The 21,008-nt window shown below is 41.3% G+C and overlaps 2 protein-coding genes across 3 annotated transcripts in view; both read right to left on the bottom strand.

The window, feature by feature from the left end:
- The window catches only part of GLRA1 (glycine receptor alpha 1), a 36,133-nt gene extending 26,704 nt beyond the window's left edge, over window positions 1-9,429 (bottom strand). Inside the window, exon 1 of the mRNA XM_065643781.1 lies at window positions 9,374-9,429. Within this exon, the coding sequence (XP_065499853.1) occupies window positions 9,374-9,429 (56 nt within the window). The remainder of the gene's footprint in view (window positions 1-9,373) is intronic.
- The window catches only part of SPARC (secreted protein acidic and cysteine rich), a 425,399-nt gene that overhangs the window by 99,903 nt on the left and 304,488 nt on the right, over window positions 1-21,008 (bottom strand). Inside the window, exon 1 of one of the 2 annotated variants that reach the window (XM_065643788.1) lies at window positions 2,930-2,939. The exons of the other annotated variant lie outside the window; for it this stretch is intronic. The gene's annotated coding sequence lies outside the window, so the exon portion shown is untranslated. Of the gene's footprint in view, window positions 1-2,929; window positions 2,940-21,008 lie in introns of those variants that run through there. 2 annotated transcript variants of the gene reach the window in all.

Below are 21,008 nucleotides of genomic sequence, written 5' to 3'. Positions count from 1 at the left end.
AAGACACCAGCACTTGGAATAATTGCTGACGCTGCCCGGGCAGAGCAATAAGAATATAATAAATGACCAGACAATCAGTGACAGGAGGTAGAAATCTGCATGTTCTATATAGCTGGGATGGGAAGAGCACAGGGAGACCAACAAATCACATAGGAATAGTGCTCAGTTGTATGCAAGATCCCTGCTCTTACAAGGATGACGTTCAAACTATCGTATGTTACATGGTCACTCTTGCTTATTGCATAGTAAAAAAAGTGCATGTGTTAAATTCAGTTTTGAGCCGCAGGCATTCTCACCAATGACATTTTAAACTAATCCCTCTTCCAGAAGCATCTACAGCTCTTGGAACACAAGCAGTGACTTTCTGGATATGTGTGATCTTAAGCCACTACAACAGGTTTGAAAATGTAGCTCACACAAATCATTTGTCAATGCTCAGCTTTTAATTACTTGTGAAATAAATCCAGCACACACTAGCATTGATGCTTACATGTGCATATACTGAAGGGTTTTTAAAAAAAGTTATAATTGCATTTTTCATGGAAAAACAAAGAAAAAAGTCCCTGCAAAGACAAAAGCATGTGTCTAGCGTCACACATACTGAATATTCCCTTTAAAGTTGGGGGACTAGTCAGATATTTAAAGTTATGCATAAACCACCTTCTCGAATGCACTAAATAAAGGGAAAAAATGTCTTTGAGACAGGGCTTATATTCTAGGTAACAATATTCTCTTCACTGATGTGCTCTTGATTTAGTCTTTGGCTGGAGAGATGTGGGAACCTCAGTTGACGTCAGAAGGTTTTAGATCACAGACCAGACAAGTGTCAGAGAATTACGAGAAATTGTGGATGCTCTTCTATCTATAGCTCTGCAGTTGCGCTATCAGTCGCGTTTTCATCAGTTCAAATAGCTTGCTACGGCAGCTTTTTAAAAATTAGTTTTAGTTTAAGGATTTATGCTGCTTGTTAAGATGGAATAAGAATATTGTAACTGCTTTTTTCTTTTTTGATAAATCAGAGGTGGTATGAATAGAATTCTTTTAAAAGAGAGATAACATGCAGTGCAGAGTGGTGGTGGATTTTTATCTTCTGGAACTTTTTGCTACAGATCTTTTGAAAAGGCCTCCTGAGCTAATATGCATTACCTACCTATAAAATTGTGGGTCATACCGACAGTAAAACCGGGGCTGTGTGTGTTTTGTATTGTGTACAGTGAGTTGTGTGATAAGAGAGCTCATTTTGATGTTTTCTGATAGGATTAGTTGTTGTCGTTGCAATGCAAATACCCTGCTGGAGATGAATGTTCCCTCTGTGCTGTCTGTGATTCCTGGTGTAATTTATCAGTTTATTCACGAACTATAATGAAATGTAACTTGTGGGACAAATGGCTATGCTCTGGTTCCCCTGCCCAGGAGGGGTCTTCTCCTCCCCACCCCAGATGCCCCCCTGAATTCAGTCTCTTCAGCTCCCTGACGAAAAAAAAAAAGCTTTTCAGCCCTGGCAGTGCTGCAGGGCCCATGTTGGTACAGCAGAGCAGGTTGTGTTTGATGAGGCTTGTACTTTGTCAGCCACGCTGCTGGGAGGTGATTTCTAAGCCCATAGCTCTGTGTCAGGGTGTGATGGATGGGGCTGGAAGCTGGAGGATGCTCATGATTCTCAGGCACATGCGGTGGAAGGAGAGGTGCAACACGTTTTGGTTTGTAAATCGGCTATTGTGGGCTCTGGTGCAGGAAAAAGGTCTCTGTGTGTGTATATGCCAGGAACTGTTGCCCTGCTCAACGGTGCTTCCAGAGGGTGAAAGCACTGGGAGCAAACAAAGAGACACAATTGTAAAGATAACCCACAAAAAGTCACTTTTTTTGTCCACAGCCTGTCTTTGCAGTTCTTACAAGATAAGAAAAAGCTGCCTTACCCAGGAATTCAGATCATCTTACCTCCCTATTCCCAACTGCGGTAATACATGTGGTGCACAGATTCTGCTGTAGTGGGGGACTTGGTTCTTTTTGTGTGGAGGCTCTTGCACCAACAAAGGCATTTGGAACTCAGGATTATTTTTAAAGGGTGCTGACAACAACTGACCCTCATATGCTTTTAGATTTTATACCTTCTCCTTAAGAGAGAGGAGGAGGGACCTGAGCTTGGGGCTTTGTACAAAGCATCTTTTTACTTACGTCATCTGAAATAAAAGAAGAAAAAAAAATTCAAAGGAAATTGGGTAAAGGTGAGAAGTGATTAATTTTGACTTTCTGCATTATTCCTGGCTCAGCTGCATTTTACTGCTGAACCAAACACATACGACAGTGGTGTCATCCACCGTTGATCCCGGTCCTGTTGCTAATTATGGATTTGTGTGTTTGGTCCAGCCCTGCTGAGGCTGGGGGGCAGGATCCACGTCCTGGATGAGTGTTTGTAGGGACAGGCATCGTTCGCAGGGCAAGCATGTAGGGGGAGCTGCTGGCAGCAGCTTTCGTCTGAAGGCAGCGTGTGTGGTGATTGATTGCACTGCAAGCCCTGCTGTTCTGTGCATGCGACACTTCTTGTCTTGGCCACCTCTTGGTAGTTTTTTCCCCTCCTCTTCACCCACCCTGCAATGTAGTACTGATACAAACAAGAGAGTTCCCTGGATGTCTGTTAAGGCATTTGGGTTTTTTGTCTTTGTGTGTCTTTTGTGGTTTTTTGTGTGTGTGTGGTGGGTTTTTTTTTCCCCCCCCTAATGGGCTGTGAGCCACAGTGGAAGGATGAAGAGAGAGAAATCAAAAGGAAAGCAGGTGCAAAAGTGTGTTCCTTTGTTTCCCCCTCCCTCTCAAAATCCAAATTTCGTGGGGTTTGGTAAATTAAGATTTCTCCTGCTTTTCTCAGCTGGCACTTAGATCCAGCAGAGATATATTTACAGGATGCCAACTGTGTCTATGTACCAGCCAGATGTGGTGCAGTCCCCAAATCAGCAGCTTACCACGGTGCATTATATGGATGAAATAATTGTCTGCATAATGGGGAGCGCTCAGCGCGTGTAAATGATGGGTGCATCTGTCTCCATCTATTTCCATTCTCTGCAGGCCCTCTCTGTGCTTTGGCCTTACCGAGAGGACAAAAGCTGTATTTCTGGTGTGTGTGGTTTTTTTTTTTTTCAGTTTCTGTGCATCAGTCTCCTGAAGTATCAGTAGAGATTTAGGAGCAGCTTGGAGGTGTGTTTCTGATCTACAGCACCAGTGTGATCAATGCATGCCTCCAGGACCATATCAGCAGTTTGCCCAAAGGTTAAAGGGACTACATTGTTTTGCACCAACCAATCACCTTAGCTAAGAAACGTCAATGTAAACTGTCTCCCCTGGAGAGAAGCAGTCTCTGGCTTTGTAAACACAAATGTGAATTGTTCGGATAATGTGGGGGAAGGGTGACACAAATAAAGAAAAGGTGTTGTGTTTTTTTTTTTTTCCTTATTGGCTTCTTTAAGGGGAACTGACCTACTGAATTAGCAATATTTTATTATGCTGAGTGCAGTGCAAAAGTTGCTCTTTTCTGGGCTGTGCAAGTAGGTCTAGAACACAGCAGCCAGACAGCCTGGTGTTGAGTTGTCTGGGCATGGCTGCTAACGATCCTTCTGGTGCCTTGCACTGGAGCAGCAGGAGGAATTCCTGCTTCTCTTGCTCCTTCCTTTTTGCTCCATTTGTCCCCCCCCCCCCCCCTTTTTTTTCTTTCTCCAGACTATCAAAGATGCTTGGAATGATTTTTTTGTTGTTGTTGTTGTGGTGTTGTTGTTGTTGGTTTTTTTTTTTTTTTTTTTTTGTTCACTTACAAAATTGAATCAAACAGTGGTGGGGAGGGTATGCTGGAATGACTACCTTTTTTTTTTTTTTAGCAAGTGAAAGAATATGATGAGCTGTTTTTCTTGAAAAGTATGAGGTGCGCAGGTATAACTATACTTCATAAGAATAGAAAACATGGTGCTCTTGCTGACAGACAAAGGTCAACAGAAAGTATCCAAGGTAATGATAGCAGATCAAAAGGGTAATTTACTGGAAATAGTGAAACCCTGATTTAATGTGCCACAACAGTGAGAGCTGATACAGGCAAATAAAACAGAAGTCAAAAGGTATTATCAGGCTATCTGTTGTCCTAATACTGATCACCTTGGGATTCTTAGAAAAGCTCCACATTATAGAAAATGAGTAAGCGAAACTCAGTTAATAGATTTAGATGATTTGACATATTTAAATGTTGTGGTTTTGATCTGGATGTTGTGATTTTAAAGCATAATTTTTTTTTTTTTTTTTAAAATGTCTTTTGTCAGTACCTAAATAGCAGTTGTATTCATTAGGTTGTCTGTCTCATTCCCAGTACTGAAATTTGGAGAGCTCTTCTAACCTGCATTCTAGGATGAAATGAGAACAGGCTTCTCTGCTGGCTTTCTATCACAGATATGATCACTGGTCAGTGCTGGGATAATAAAGTAATTTAATTTTGGATGTTGATTAACATATTAATTTGGATGCTGGCATCCTTTTTTTATCCAGGTCAGCTTATGAGGATTTGGTGAGATGAATGTCATAAGCCAACAAGGAAAGTGTTAGCTCAAGAACAGGGGAACTGCAGTTTGCTGTTGCTTAGAAGTGCTTTTTGATTTGAATCATTTGGTCAGTAGCAGAATGAACGTCTTAGCCTTTTGTCTGAGCTATTAAATCTGAGACACTTAAAATAGTCAGAGGCCCCTTTTGCTGCTGACTTGCTTCATATATAAGGATCCCCAACACCTCTTTCGTGGGAGAAGGACGGACAAAATTCCCATACCTAAATTCCTGTTCTTGAAGGAGATCTCTGTAGACAATTCATATGATGTAATGCCCTTATATTAATACGTAAGGGCAGGATCTTACCATTCCCTCCACATATTGATTTCTTTCCAGAAGCAGCTCCTTTCAGGTATTTGAACAGTAAATAGGTGTTCTCTCAGTGGGACTTGCTGAAGTGTAGGGTAATGTTCAGGAGGAGTCAGGGTGGACAGCTAAAATATTACCTAAAATCTGCACAGCACCAGTGCCTCAGAAACGAATGATTTTTTTTTTTAGTGCGTATGAGAAATAACTATTTTTTGTAATGTTTTTGTTAAGCAAGGTGATTATCTACAGTTTTCCTGCTCCTTGTACCCAACAGGAGGAGGAGGAAGAAGTTGTTTTTGCCCAGACATCTGCAGAGCCTTTCTTTTATTGTGATCTCTCCAGAGAGCAGGTCTGGAGTTAAAGCAGCTGTTTAGAGAGGAAGGTGAAGATTAGATTGCATTAGAAAATGTTTTGCATTGATTTGTCTTAATTGTTTAAAATGCAAATGAATTGTTATGGATAGATGGAAGTGTGTATAAAGTCCCCACAGATGGCCCAAACATTCTGTGTTTTACTGAGATTACACCAAATTAATCTTTCTTTGTGGAACAATTTATAAGTGCTTCTAGATAGAATTGTCTACCTCATCACATTTTCGAACGTTGAATATCTAACCCTTTTAGCAGGGTCTTTAATGGGGCTATTAGAGGTTGGAGACCAAAGAAGTTTAGGAGAGTCCTTAGAGGTATGTAGTCCAAGTCTTTGCTAAATCATTTTTGTTTTTTGGAGAAGCCAACAGAGTCGGCAGAGGCACAACAGGTCATAAGGCAGAGCTTCTAGTAGATTTTAGTTAGTAGTTAAAGAGTATTTTCCTCACACTAAGAATATCCACTATGTTGCTGAACTTGTGGCTCTGGAAGTCTCTGCCTAGTGCTTCATTCACAGTTACCTCTCTAATGCTATCTAGCACTGCAGAGTTGTTGCAGAAGGTTTGGAGATAACATGCATGTTACTCTCCTTTTCCTTCCGCTGCGTTTTCTTCTGTTGTATTTTCAAGGGGCTGAAATCAGCAGCTCTCCAATCACCTACTTGTCAAGTCTGTTTTAGGTAGAAGTCTTTATTTCCACAAAGTTAAGAGACATAATATTCGCAATGGCATCTTCTGATAGTTTTAAAAGAGCTCTGTTGCTGACAGGAGGGAATACAAAAATGCCGGTTAGAGCAATCCAGTAGGGTTTGAGGCTGGCAGCAACTTTTAGCCTGTGAACCACTTGGAGCAGGAGCCTTGAATCACTCCTGTTACCTGACAGATTGCTGTTCAGAAGGGGCCAGCTCTGATCATGGCAGTAATGCTGCTGATTCCTGATATGTAGAAGTGCAATTAGGATAAGAATCAGGCCCGTACAATTTCAAAGCTGCATAGGACAGAGTCCCGTTGAGTAAGGTGACAGTTCTAGGCTTTTATCTCTTAACTTGTACAAGATACATTCCTACCCCAGGTTTATGCAGTGTTTTTTGCTGGACGACTACATCTATTAAAATGCTGTAGTACAACAGAAAGACGAGGCAAGATCACCACAGGGTAGAGGTAGCTTTTTGTTCTGCATGAAGGAATTCATGACTGAAGCAGGGTATGAACAGACAGTGTATGTAGTTAGGCTTTGGAAGAATGTTTGTATACGTCTCCACAGAAATAAGCGGGACATCTGGAAGTCCCTGCGGAAATACTACCAGTCTATTTTTATTTTCAAGGAACATAATTTTGCCTTGCAGACATGTGTAAGGAAAGCTTTGTCAAGCAGCCTGTCTGTCAGAAGACCCTCTTCATCCCCCAGCTCGGTTTCCATCCCTGCCTCATCCCAGGTTCTCAGTAAATGTCTTAGTCACAGCTAAGTGACTGCAGTCCAAGAAGGCAGGTAGTAAAATGGGAAAAGCTATTCCATAAAGAAAGGCATGTCAGAATAAGCCATTTACCATAAATTCCTTCTAAAACACCCCAACTGTAACAGAAGCAAATATCATATTGGCAATACCATAATGTTTGCATTCACACACCAGCTGTTGCTCTTTCCCACGGGGTCTTGTTTTTTAAAAGGCTGGTGAAAGACATTTTTGTTAAGCAACAGATCTAGTATTATTTCCTATATTGGCTGCTTATTTTCCTTTGGGACTTTGGATTTTTCTTTATTTTTGTGGTGTATTTGCTAACATATAGTGGATTCTGTTTCCAGAATATTTTTGACAGGCTGAAAGAGAAGTGTGGTATACCCTATAATTTAAAGCAATGCATACTTCTATTATGGATTATTGGATTATCAGCTTGCAGACTTTTTAAACATTATGTATGACTGAGTGCTGGAGTAGTTGGCACACTAAATTTATGAATGACTGTTAATGAATAAATTTCACTTGCTGAAACTGAAATAGCAAAGCTATTCCTGGACCAGAAAGGCTGGTAGATTTTTGGCCTGTAATAAACTGAACACATATCACAAAGCAGAAGAAAATAAATGTTGCTCAGAGTCAGTTCTGAGCAGGAATTGCTGAAGTTTTTTTCCTTGTTCTGGAAATGATTGCGGTACACAAAACAATTTGGTTTCAACATCTTCCTGTAATTGAATTAAAGCATTTTCAAATTTTCTTAAATGTTAATTTCAGGAAAACTGAAACTTCCAGAAATAGCTTTTTAAAAAAATACTATATGACACAATCATATATAGCACCTGTATGTATATGCATAGGTATATAATTTATAACAGTGTAAACATTTAGATTAGAACCTGAAGGGACTGGTTTATCAAGATTCTGAATACCTAGGACTTTCATTGATGTGCTGAGAATCTGTAAGTGCTCACATGAGTTGTGTGATTCATGTGCACGCTTATGATACATAAGTGTGCATTATAGAACAGGATTAGCAAGACAAGTATGTATCGATTTCACTTGTTCAGGCGGTTCAGAGGAGAACCAGTCAGGTGCTCTAATGACAGGGCCATAGGAATCTCAAGCCTGGAAATGTGCTCTTTCTTTGTGTGGCTGTTTTGTTTTCCTTTAACCTTCTAGCTTATTTATGGACAACATTCCAGAGCATTTGTGTATGGTTTTGGTAGCATGGTGTTCATTTTCTTGTTCTTGTTGTTGTTTTAAATCTCTGTGATTTAACATTGTTTAACTAAAGAGTTCATTGCACATAGATATGCTTCCTTTTAGTCCACCCCATTATATTGTGCATTGCTGCTTCACACTTGTGACTAAGATGAGAAAGGATGGCTCTGAAGTATTGGCTGTTGTGCATTGCTTTTCAGATATTGATATTTTTAGTTATTTCTAGACATTCTTTCTTGGTTTGCCTAACAGATAAACATTAAATGCTTTGAGTTCATGTTGCAATCTTGCTGTCTTTGATTTTCTGTGGAATTACAGAAAAAGTGAGGACATCCCTATCTTTATGCCTGGGAAGGCTTTAGTGTTGAAAAGGAAAGAGACCACTAGCTAGAAAAGTCTAGCCAGTATCAGCAGGTCTACTGTGATTCATAAAATAATAAGTATTACATCAGTGATGTATATGTAAATAATGTCTGTGTTTTTGTGTTAAATTATAAGATGAGACTCTGAAATACACAAATGCAGAAGTAAGAGCCATGCAACTGAAATGAAGTCTAAGACTAAGCAAATTTGGGTAATGCAAGAAGGGTTCTTTTTTCAATTGCATGTATCTGTCATCTATCGCTTGCTACAGGAGGCTGTGTTATTCATGCAAATACGGAAAAGCTTCTACCTTCCAATATTTATTTTTGTCTATTTAATAAAAACACTGCAAGGGGATATGGACCAGAAACAATTCTTTAAGACTAAAACTGTTCCTTCTCCTACCTTAGCCTCAATGAGAAACTGAACACACCTAAACTGGAGTCAAAATAGATCTAGTTGATAAGGGATATGATAGTAAAAAGCTCCCCACACCTGTTTTGGCTTTAATTTAGATTCTACAAGGGAAGGGTCTTGGAAAAAAACATGAAAGAAAAACAAAGTTGGGAAGGAAGGTGATTCTTTGCTTTGAGTGACTGTAGACATAGCAAGCTGTGGAGGCAGAGTGAGCACTCCTTGAAAGGGAGTCTCACGATTTCTCTAGATAACAGCTAAAGCAGTGAGAGCATCTGACGGAACTCACCTTAACCTGCAATCTGAGGATGGGGAGAGGGTGAGTTGGGAATATTTACCCGGGCAAATTCAAGTGCAGCATTCCCAGCCACCACTAGTTGTCACTTTGCAACCAGCCGGGGTCGATGTTTTCAGCACTGCGGTTAGCGAGATTGCGGTGCTAATTAAACGGAGTAACTCCCAAAGCCGCGGAAAGTCCCGAGCCCGGGACTGTGCGATAGCCGGTCTCGGGGAACCGAGAGGAGGTGAAAAGCAAGCTCAAAAAAGTCAGAACACCTCTTTCCTAAGTCTGAGGCTGTACCTAGAGGCTGTGCCCTGAGCTTGAGGTGGGCACGGCAGGGCAGCCCAACAGTGCCTGCCGCACACACACTCCTCCCGTAAAGCCGAGCCTTACCTGAAGAAAACGATCGTCTCCCACACATAGACTCCGAGCGCGTTGACGTTGCACATTTTTCCAGTTCTCGCTGTTGGTGTGGCTTTTTTTTTTTTTGTACTCCGTGAGGGTGGGCCGGGGGGGTTGGCCAATAAAGTAACCCGGCACTTAGGTGTGGGGTGCGAGCCACCCCTCGGCAGGCAGGCTGGGCAGGGGGAAGGCCGTGGGGTGGCTCCGGTCGGCACCCCGGGCAATAGCAGGGCGGGCGGCTCGGGTCAGCACCCTGGACAGCGCTGCTGGGCGCCCCTCCCGATCAGCACCCTGGACAGCGGCGGAGCGCGGTGCTCCGCGGGCGCCTGCCGAGCGGCCGGCGGCTCCGCTCCGCACCGGCGCTGCCTGGGCTCGTCCCGCCTCTCCGCCTGTGCCCCCGCCACCGCCACTGCAGTGGTGCTTGGGCCCGGAGGAGCAGGCTTTCCGGCACCGAAATCTCCCTTCAGCGGGATCTGGCTCCGAACATCAGGCTGGCAAGAGGGGAAGATGCAGGGGGTGTAGGTTTGCCATCAGGGTGGTGGGGGTAGGATGGGGATGAGAGGGACAACCCTCAACAATAACCCGGGGCTTTAATCTCCGTCGCTAGCTGGGTGTCTTCCTAATTACATCCACAGGAATTTGTCTGTGTGGAGCCGTGCTGCAGTCCCGGTTGTCTCGCTTTCCTGCCCGCCGTGTGGCTGCTGTTGATTCCTGCTTCCTGGGCTATTTTCCTCCCGAATAAGTTATTGCTGCTGTAGGGAAGGTGTCCCATTGCTCAGGGCTAGAGCGGAGGGAAGTGAAAGGGAAGTTTCTTGGGAAGCACTCCCATTGTGCTCAGAAAGAAAGTGGCTCAGTGTCCTCCTAATGCATCTCATTTCCCCTCTGCCCTCTCCCCCCTGCTAGGACTTGCCAGATCTTGGGAGTTTCTTGCTGCATTAATTTACTAAACTAGGAAATAAAAAAAAAAAAAAAAAAAGAGGAGTGGGCTAGGTGGAGAAGAGGGAAGGCAGAGGGGAGGGGGTAACTCAGCCTTTCCACCATCCCAAGGCCCTCCTCTTAGATGTGCTCATTGGTCTCGGGGCTAAAAAAAATACTCAGGGACGTGGTTGGATAAACGCATGTTGTTCAGCAGAAGCTGTTAACCTTTAAAGCGCTGATACGTTTTGGTTTATTTCAATTTTTTTAACCCGATTTGCTGTCTTTTTAAGAAGTCTGTGAAATCATCTCCCTTGACAGGGCAAGCGTAACATGCCTTAAGTCTCCATCTCGTGGAGGACCTGCTTGTCTAGCAGTTGGTCTGTGGTGCTGTTGGCTTTTAAGGAACGTCTCTGTGTTGCCTTTTTTTGGTTTTTTTTGCCTTTTCACTTTTTTTAGTGGTGTGTGGGGTTTTGTTTTTGTTTTTTTTTTATTTTCTTCATTTTGCATTTGGTTTTACAAAGAGATTGGCAAACACCAGAGCCATCAAGGCCAGGGCAGGTAAGAAGCATTTCTTATTGCAGCTTCAACATCCTGGGCTTGGCTGTGCTAACAGGGTGCTGAGTGTGTTGGCCGGGGAGGAATGGGCTTCTTAGTCACTTTGTCAGCGTGTCGCTCTGCTTCTCATCATCTTCTGAGAACTGAGTTTAAAATTTAAGTCTCCTCAATCATATAGGATTTCTTTCTTCTCGCTTGTCCCAGTGTAACAGAATTTTTCTTCTCTAAGTTCTGTTTTGTTTACTTGTCTTGTGCTTTGCAAAAATCACTATGGCAAAGAAACAGTTGCTTTTAACCCCTTTTTAGCTGTGGAGGTAAAATGGGTTGCTTATTCCACCACTACTGTAGCTCCCCAGGCCAGGTAATAACCAAGTTTTTCTTTTCACTTTGGGTCATATCTCAAAGGATCTTATTGCCATGCTAAAATTCACCTGATGTTTTGATCTCCTGTTTTTATTTGTTTTGAAGTAGTATATTTACTTAGCTAAGCAGACAGAAATATCTTTTGGGTTATCATTCAAAAGAAAAGGGAGGAAAGACTTGTTTGGTTTCTAGCCATTGATACAGAAGGAGTTTAATCTGATTTACTCCAGCTACTGGGTTTCAACATCTAGCTAGATTGATAACAGGCTCCGATTTCAACTCACAGAGGTTCCTGGGGGTGCAATTCCTTGTAGCCTTTCCTGCCTGCTGCTTGTTGACTCCTCACTGTACTTGCTCTCCTGGATAAGCCTCTGTTACTGTGTTTTTTCTAACCCCCAGTGTGTTGACAGACCAGAGGAGGAACTCCAAACTGGCAATGTTAACAGGACCCACACAGTGACAGAGAAATGGTATTTCCCTGCATTTTTACTGGGAAGCACAACAAAGAGCAAGAGGCAGGATCATTTCTTGGCATCTGTGGGTTAAATCTAGAGGCAAGTCAGCCTTCTGGTTCCCTTAGCAATGGGCATTGTAAGAGATTTGACTGTCTCGTATGGTTTCTTCCTTGGTTGTAAGTTTGATATTCTTGATACCAAAGGTAGCTGGACTTGTTTCCTTTTTGTCCCCACTTGCTCTCCTTGCACTACCTTGGGTTTGGAGAGAAGGGTGGCTGTGCATGAGATCAAGAAAACAGATGTATAAACACAAAGAAGCTTCACAGCTGTTCCTGTCAAAGAGCCTCAGAACTGCCTTTTCCAGGGAAAGATCTGGTCTGCTTTGCTGTCTTCTATCCTGGTGATGATGGTGGCTGAGTGATTTGTGTGGGCCTGAGGATGGTTCTGCTGAGATTCAAATATTTCTTCTTACTAGAGAGAAATAGAAGAGGTACTTGCTTTATTACTTGGAGAAACAGAGGCAAAAATAGGTTGAAACAGATGTTTGGAGCAGGTCTAGGCATCAAGATGACTTAGATCAGGGAGCAACATCAAAAGAAATGTAAATTTAAGGGATGTGAGTTTTGCATGTCTTATCAGGGCACCTTCTGTACTATGTGTTTTGCTGTGATTGGAAAAGGAATATATTCTGGATAAAACAAACTTCCCAACTTTCCTTGTTTAATCCTTCCACTTCGTGCTTGTGTGGTGGTTTTTTTTTTTTTGTGTGGTGGTGTTTGTTGTTGTGTTTTGTGTGGTGTTTTTTGTTTTTGTGGGTTTTTTTTGTTTTGTTTTGTTGTTGTTTTTTTTTTTTTTTTTGAAACACTCTGGGGTTATTTGCCTCTACACTGTATGCTCTTGTACCTCCACCTGGTGCCAAGGCTGTTGCTGTTTGCTTGCCTTGGTACAGTATGTTCTGCTTGTAAATGTCAGGCTGGCTCCAGATCCTTGAAGTTCCCATCCTTTGACTTAACATAGATGATTCAAGAAACAGCCAACCAACCCCTATTGAAACCTGTCCATAGGGATATCCATGGTGAAGCTACCAAGATTGGTTTGGTATGGTGCCTGATTTTTAGCTGATGCTTGCTCTCCAAGACGCTAAGGGCAGATACACTGGAGATGTAATAATGGCTGGAAGTCAATTTTATCACTGTTGCTATAAGTAACCCCTATCATCAGGTGCTGGTTGGCAGGACTCCTCTCCCTGGATCTGTCCTGTCTTGCTCTTTGGTTAAGTTTAGCTCTCTGCTTAGTTTTGCTGTAGTGTGTTGTGATTTTTGAGACCGTTTACTTGCCAGGTATCTTACTTTTTTTCAAGCAGAGTCCAAACAGTTTTGAAAGGCATTTGTCTTTCTCTGGCACTTGTACAAATGAGAGAGTTGAAGATGATTTATAATGACACCAAATGAGGGTCTTAATTGGAGCTACTTGTATTTTCACCTTGTATTTATCAGTTTGTTTCAAAGTAATGAGTCTTATAAAGCTCACTGTAGGTGGAATTGTCTGGGAGGCTTCTGTGTCATCTTCATTCTGGGCTGCAAGTGATGAATTCTGTTCAATGTAAGACACCACAAAGATGGTTATTGCAGGGTAACTGCTGGAGTAGGATAAAATGTCATCTCATTTAAGAGGTCGGTATTTACATATAAACTTTCAGGAGCTGGTCAGTCTTTCAGAAGTTGTGGCCAGCAGTGAAACATCACTGGTGCAACAGCCAATGGATTGGATTGAATTCTGTGTAATTCTATTCACTGGATTTCCATGTGTAGTAAGCTGTTTCTATGCAAAGTGGTTCAAGTAATTACAATTTTCTTAGAAACCTGAGAACCTGGGACACTTTATTTTTTGATAATTGCTGGTAAAATAATACCATAAAATGTTCCCACAGTGTTTTGTAGAGTTAAGTGTTTAGTCAAGATTTCTTACTGAAAAGACATGCAGGTGAAAGAGAACTCACTGGAACTAATGTTAAGGTTCAACTTATATATTTCCAAAAATATGTTTAAAATTGAACTCTGAAAAGTTTGATTAATTGGTTTGATATGCAGTGGATCTGTGGAAAACCACCAGTGGAGAGTGTTGCATAGGAAATTCAGCAGAACTTGCAGACTAAGATTAGGTGGCCACTAGGGATGGAGCTGACGGATTTGTGGTGTAGGTGATTGATATTTTTGGCTGAAATTCAGACCAAATATCACTGTTGACAGTGCTTTGCCCCATTTGTTTTAAAAATGATAGGTCTAACCTTAGAAATAGAATTTTTCTTAGAAAAAGTATCAAAGCTGAATTCTGTCAATACACTGGACCTTATTGATTATGAATCCATCATGCATGGTGTACCCTTATAAAATTATCACCTGGTTTCACAAGGAGCCTTTCCTAGGAGCTGCACCCAGGATAAGAAATGCTGGGAAGCACAAAACTCTGAGGTATATTACTGGCAATCAAAGCTCTTGATGGGATGACCCAAACCTGAAGATACAGTGTAGATGAAAAACAGTTTGCAGGAACTAGGGGCCAGAAAAGTGTCTACCAACTACTTTTTTTTAAACTCTTTTCTTAAGCTGTAGAAAAACTTACCTTGATACTTTGAGCCAGGGAAGGTTTTTACAGCCATGTACATCCACCCATCAACACAAGGCATGTTGTTACTATATACAACATTTATGTTCTCATAAATGTGTGTAATAGTCAAGTAGAAGTGTCTTGTGCAGGATTGCTGAGGCCTCCATATCTTCCTCCTTCCTTACAGGCTGTGCAGGTATTCGACTGAAGTACCCACATGGTGCATCTACATTTACTGTCCTGTTCCCACCAGAGCATATAAGCTTTCCCTTCATGTAAGGGCATATATACACTGTATGCTGAATGTCTTAAATATCAAGAATCCTGCTTTACAATGTTGTCTGCAGAAACAGCAGTTACATAGTTGTCCTTGACCTCCTGGGCATTATATTTCTTGATAGGTAGATTAGGGGTAGTGTTGTTTTCTCATCGATGGAAAAACAGGCCCCATGAGTATAGTGATATCCAATCTGTGATGACAGACTCTTTGGAAGTGCTGTGATGCCCTGTGCTTGGGTGACTTCATGACAGACCATACATTTGCAGGAGGACAAGTGAAGTGCTTGCTGAGTGCAGCATCCAGGTCTTCCTGATCTGAATGTGTGCTTGCCTCTTGTTTCAGGTGTGTGAATCAGACTAAGGCAATAATTTCTGAAGAAGATGAAATAAAGAAGAACAGATGGTAATTTTTTCCCTAGGAGTGCTGACTTTTATTAATAAATTTCCATGTCTTATATGTCACATAATGACACTTGAGTTGTGATTAGTCTTGCTGCATATCATAGGCTTCTCACTGTTATAATTTATGTAGTGATATGTAGTAAGAAAGCAGCATGGACCTTATAGCCCTGAAGAAAATATACTGCTACTTCCATTAGAAGCTAGATTTGCAGGTCATAAGTTGATTATTTTTGGACCTATACAGAAAAATTAACAGGCGATCCCAGAGAACCTAGAAGTGCTATTTCTTTCAAAGATCTTGGCCAATTAAACTTTTTTGATTATATCACTGTGTGAAGAAAAAATAAGCCAAAGTTGCTTTCACAGCCAGTCTTACCAGAACTTGTCATGTGTTGAACATGATGCAGTTGCTGGAAATATTGTCTTAGCTTTTAGTTTTGTGAAGCCTATTGCTCCCTCAAGTGCTGTGGGAAATAGAACTCTTCTGCCATGTACCTTGCTTGTAAATGAAAGAAACCATCTATTTATTTTGAGATGAGCAGACACCAGGTCTTCAGATATGTTTACACAGTGGAAGAAGCATACAGGGCAGACCTAGAGCTATTCACATCACCCTCTTCATTCCTGTCGTCATGGATTAAAATAAACAAACAAAAAAAACCCATAAGAGAAAGAGGGAAACAAGCATGTTGCATACCTTAATTGCCTCATTTGTCTGGTGAATTCAATAGAATGTGTGTGGAAGACACCAAGAAGTGGAATCCTTTAGAGAAAAATTTTGACTGCAAACAGCACACTCAGAAAGCAAATCAGGAGATGACAGCAAGTGATGCTAAAGTGGCCCCTCAGTGTCCAAGTGTTTAGATACTGAAACATCCTCTTACATGCCCTGATTTACTTGTAGGACTATCTTCTGGAGTGAAAGAAACAAGCTGCAGTGTTGTGTGTGTTTTTGTTTGTGGTGGTGTTTTTTGCTGTGTTATGTGCGTGGTGGTTTTTTTTTGGGGGGGGGGTGGTTTGTTTTGTTTGGGGTGTGTGTGGTGGGTTTTTTTTTTTTTTAGCTCTTGGCAATGGAAATATTTGCATGTCAAATATCTAAAAGATAAAAAGAAGCCATGTAAGATACCTCTTCTTTTAATGAATAAAAAGAGTCTAATCTTCCATCCACTTCAATTAAGCTTTTTGGCTCTGAAGGGTGGTATGGAGCTGCTCTTGTTAACGATCTCAGTTTCCAGTGCACCAGGAAGTGCTGATAACATGGTAGCTTTTCACATCGCATTAGCAGAAGAAAAGGCTTTTCATCCATCGGAGATGCCTTCAGGTTTCACAGCCCTGCTGAGATGTAATGTATCAGTAGGGGCCTCTCCCTGGTAGAACATGTTTCTTGCTTCAGTATCACTGTTCTCTTGAATTGTCCAAGTTAGTGGACACACTTTGAGATTATTTTACTCATGAGGAACAGCAGCTCTGGCTGCTTCATTGGCACCCAAAGCAGTCATTCCCTGGTGGGGTAAGCAGTGATTTTTGAGAGGTCATTAGGCAAAAGACGTATTACCAAGCTGCATTTTATTTTATTGTTTGAAACTCTGCCCCTGTAGATTTGCAGAATTTACTTGAGCTTCACTGGCATGAGCTACTTGTTTGGTTTTCATCAAAACATCTTGATTTTACCTCTCCATTTCAGGCAGAGAGTTGAGGTAGGGTTGGGTTATTATAGGCGCTTCTGCACTAGATTTACTGATAACTGTTTTTGAAAATTCTACTGGAGGTGAGAGGTGCTATTTGAAAATCTCAGCTGGGTTGTGTGCAAGTTGATATGCTTACCTCACCTAAAAACCTTGCCTCAGGTGCAGTATTTCATGCCTCAAGTGGAAGACAGAACAAGGATTTTTAATACATTTGCTAAGTAGCTTGTTATCACCTTAGGCTATATATTTCTTTGCAGGTTGCTGAGTCAAACCCTATGACAGGTACAAACCCTCTTCCATGCCATCTCTCAGCCTACTGTTTGCAAAGAGCTTGCACAAAATTTCATCCACAGAGGGGCTGCAAAGTTTGAGTGTGCTCTGTTTTGTACATTTTGTGATATTATTCACCATCTGGTGAAGGGAATTAGACAAAGTGGACTACTCATTGGATTCAGCAAAGGGAATTTGGCATAGTCATCTTTGACTTGTCTTCTGCCAAATCTGAATGAAGTGAATGCTCCTTTTTGATGCAATCTCATACACACTCTACTTGATCATACCACTTGATGAGGCTCCTCCTCTAAATGGCTGCCAACATGAATGAATGGAATCTCTTGACTTTCCTAAGATACTGATGATTAATGACCTTTCTCTTGCACAGTGGGTATTCCTAAAGTCATATGTTGGAGAAGGACACTGAATCTCCAAATCATAATTCTTTTTGCTTTAACTTTAAGATTGTTTTTTCTATCAGAATATGAATTCTCTTCCCTCATCAAAATATTTAAATAATGATGGGTTCTAATGACTCTCAAGGCAGATAGCTTCTGTGTCTACAGTTCAGCTAATGCAAAGTCACTAAAGTGCTACAGGCTACAAGTTTTGCAGTCTAGTTTTGTTGCTGCCTTTACCTGCTATGTGCCTGAAATAGTTGAAAGTTGCAAAGCCTTTGCAAATTCCTGCTAAGCATCAGTGATCTGTATTTATTAAAAGGAATGGAAGTGTAAAATCTGGGATGTAAACAGAATGGAATTTTTTTTGGTAAGAATATGCTAGCTCTGATTTTCGCCTCCCCCCCTTCCCCCCCATACATCAATACAATTCTTTATGGTAAAAAAATGGGTGTGTTATCACACATTTCCTTTGGACAAGTGAGAGAAAAGGAACTGAAGTCCATTCATGATGTTGCACCATGCCAGCATTTTTTCTTTTATATACCTTTCCCTCCCCATGAAAATAGATTTGTACCACAGCAATTGAATTGGACGGAAGTGATTTATGTAGACTGTGCAAAAAGAAAAGGCTTTGTTAGGTTTCAGGGAAGACACGAAAGACTGAGGGTGAGAAACAGCTTGGCTGAGACATGAGGAATCACAAGCCTCTCATTAAATCTCCATGCCTATGACCAGACGTAGCCTCACTTTGCATTTGCTGCTTGATTACTGAATCTATGGAGCTGTCGTCTGGAAACAAAGGCAGTAAATCAAATCAACGGGCATCTTTCAATGGGATCCAAAGAAGCTTGTGATGTTGTATTCTCCTTTAGCTCATTGTCCAAATGTAGCAGATGCTAAAATGTGTCTGCTAAAATGTGTCCGCACACATTTCTGCTTGCACATGGAAGTGCAAATATAACTCAGCTTTTTAACTCTCCTTGTAATGTGTCGTGGTCTTAACGCCGGATAGGCTCCTCTCTATGAAAAGAAATCTCCCTTTCTCCTCCCAGATAACTTATCTGTAGGAAAACCATTCCCTTCAACTGGTGTAGAATTGGTGTATAATTCTATTTGACAGCATTTTTGGTTTTTTTCTTGAACCATCTTGGGCTGCGATAGGGAGAGTAAAGCAGGGAGAAGTGCTGGCTTGAAGCAGTGTAATTCACTATCAGGGAGAAAGAGAACTGTGGTCACTATTGCCTCAAGTGTGTGGACAAAAATATTGGAGATGTTTCTGATACTGCACTCTTTGTATTCATATGATTTGAAGTGAAAGAACTCTGGCAAAGGTTCAGAGCTTAGGTACTGAATTAAATTTTTGAAAGCCTTATTGAACAGACACTAGCTATTCTAATGCACTTTTCTTAGTACTTGAAAGCTGACTGAATTGTCTGTGAAGGAATAATCAAACTATTAGAACATACATATATACACACATAAATAACATAATGTGTTATATTGAAGTGTGTGTGTGTGTATATGTAACAACCAATAACACCTGCACGAGCTTTCTGGATAGGAAATATAAGCTGAAACCATAACACCTTTTTTCTTTCTGATATGTGTTGTAGAGAACCCAGCATACCATCATAGCTCCCAGCCCCTTAGTAGCACAGTATGTAATCCATATATATCATCACATGACATGTGGTGTAATAGGTAACCCAGAGAGCAGTTCTGTATGTAGCAACATTCCTACAGGTTTGGTAGAAGCTTCTACCCTTTCTAGTCCTCCACCAAAAATGGCTGGACACTTTTTCCTTTCCAGAAAGGGATTTTGTTGTATCTCCAGGCTATCCACTGGAGTCTTTCACAGGGAAAGTGCTTGCAAATCTGGGCTGTGTTGTGTGTCCCACCTCAAGGATATGCATATTCATTTCCAGAAGTGTTCAAGAACTTCCAAAGCCTCTTTTTCCCATGTAAAGTGCCATCCGTCTCTTCAGAAGACACTTTTCACTTCTAGAATTTTAAACCAGGAAACACTTCTGTTCTAAAGTCTGTGGCTGCTAGATTGCAGCTGTCCTACTTGTTGAATTCCTCTGAGCAACTACTTGGATAAAGAACCAGCATTCAGATTTAAAACACTTCATGGCTTCCAGAGGTGAGCTGTCACAGTACGTACTTTATCTCACATGCAGAGAGTGTTCAGATCTGGAGACAGGCTGCTTCTCATTTAACTGACATTCCTGGCAAATCCAAGGAATTATAGAAAAGTCTCTTGCAAGTCTCAGCATTCCAGAAATCCCCAAAAGTCTTGTATGAGAGAACTTGAAGACTGTGCAGGAATACCTACATCTCTGTTTTTGTCCTATGAATGTGTACAAGCAGCTGTTTAATTCCAATTGAGCAGAAATTTGTGAGAACTTCTATGAGGCTATGAGAACCAAAGCTTTACAAAGGCTCATAACTTGGCTGAAGTTGGACAGGTCTCCCTGGGAAGTGTAAGAGGCATGTCTGCCAGCCCTACTGAATCTAAATATTCACTCAGAATTACTGGAAACAGGTTAGTGCATACATAAATTAAACAGAGGGATACTTTTTTTAGGACTGCTAAACCAACACATTTTCCTCAAAAAGCCTGCACTATTTTTGTGGAAAGCTAAGGAGGAATCCAGTACAGAAAATGCCACAACAGCAGGAGATAGACAAAGTAATAAATAAATGAAATGGGGTGTTACAATGGATTCTTCTCCTGGAACTGGGTAATATGATGTATTTTCTTGTAAATTCCAGTTAATGTTACTTCACCTACCTATAGAGGGTGTGTCTATGCTCCTGGATAAAACCTGAGACCTCTGGGAACTTGTCTGTTAAACAGTTTGTTGGCCCAATAAAATGGCTTACGTGGCAGTGCTGTATATTAGAAATCAATACAGCTGCACTTTCCTTGTCCTAGCAGAAGAAGGGGAAGCTCAAGGGACTGATTAAGTTCTCTTTGCTGAAAAAGATGCTGCATCCTGAAACATTTTAAATAAATGCTGTATGTCTACAGGTTGTTCTGCATTTAATTCAGATTTTATAAGAGGCTTGCTGTACACTAAATGCATCTTGATTATAAATAGCTTATTTACTGTAAACATGCATCCTATAATGAGACTTTAAATACTGTGTTTTAATTATTATGATGAGCTGTCATAGTGAATTGTCATTGGCCAGATTTTCTTGATGATGTTCTGAGTGTCTGAATTCAGTTATCTGTTTACCATCACAGCCCCATAACTATTTATTTACTTATGGAGTGTTTTAATAAACCAGATAATGTACATCATTGTACATAGGTACAGCCCTCAATGATGCCAGCTGGTCAGACTCTTTTCTGGGGCTGGTGCTTTTAGGAAGGAGAATCTTGTCTGTCAGTTGTCTCTGGGAAAATGCAAGGGATGTAGATGTGGAGTGTATTCAACAGATTACCAAATTTGTAGGTGGCTGAAGATTTTGGTGGTGAACGGGGGTATTAATGGGGACCAGCACTTCTTGCTCTTTTGGACTTGTGGCACCTCTGGACACTACTGTTAAAGAGGAGTCAGAGGGAGGACTTTTGGAGAAGCTTGGCTGTGGTGGGGCATGGGGTTTTGTGTGGCAATGTGTGACGGTAGTATGGGTACTTTCTGCCAGGCCTTGTGGTGCTGAATGCAGATGACAT

Source organism: Caloenas nicobarica, chromosome 13 (assembly GCF_036013445.1).
Source record: "Caloenas nicobarica isolate bCalNic1 chromosome 13, bCalNic1.hap1, whole genome shotgun sequence".
Lineage (NCBI taxonomy): Eukaryota > Metazoa > Chordata > Aves > Columbiformes > Columbidae > Caloenas > Caloenas nicobarica.
The sequence above is the reverse complement of the archived record's forward strand: the minus strand, read 5'-3'. Positions and strand labels throughout refer to the sequence as shown.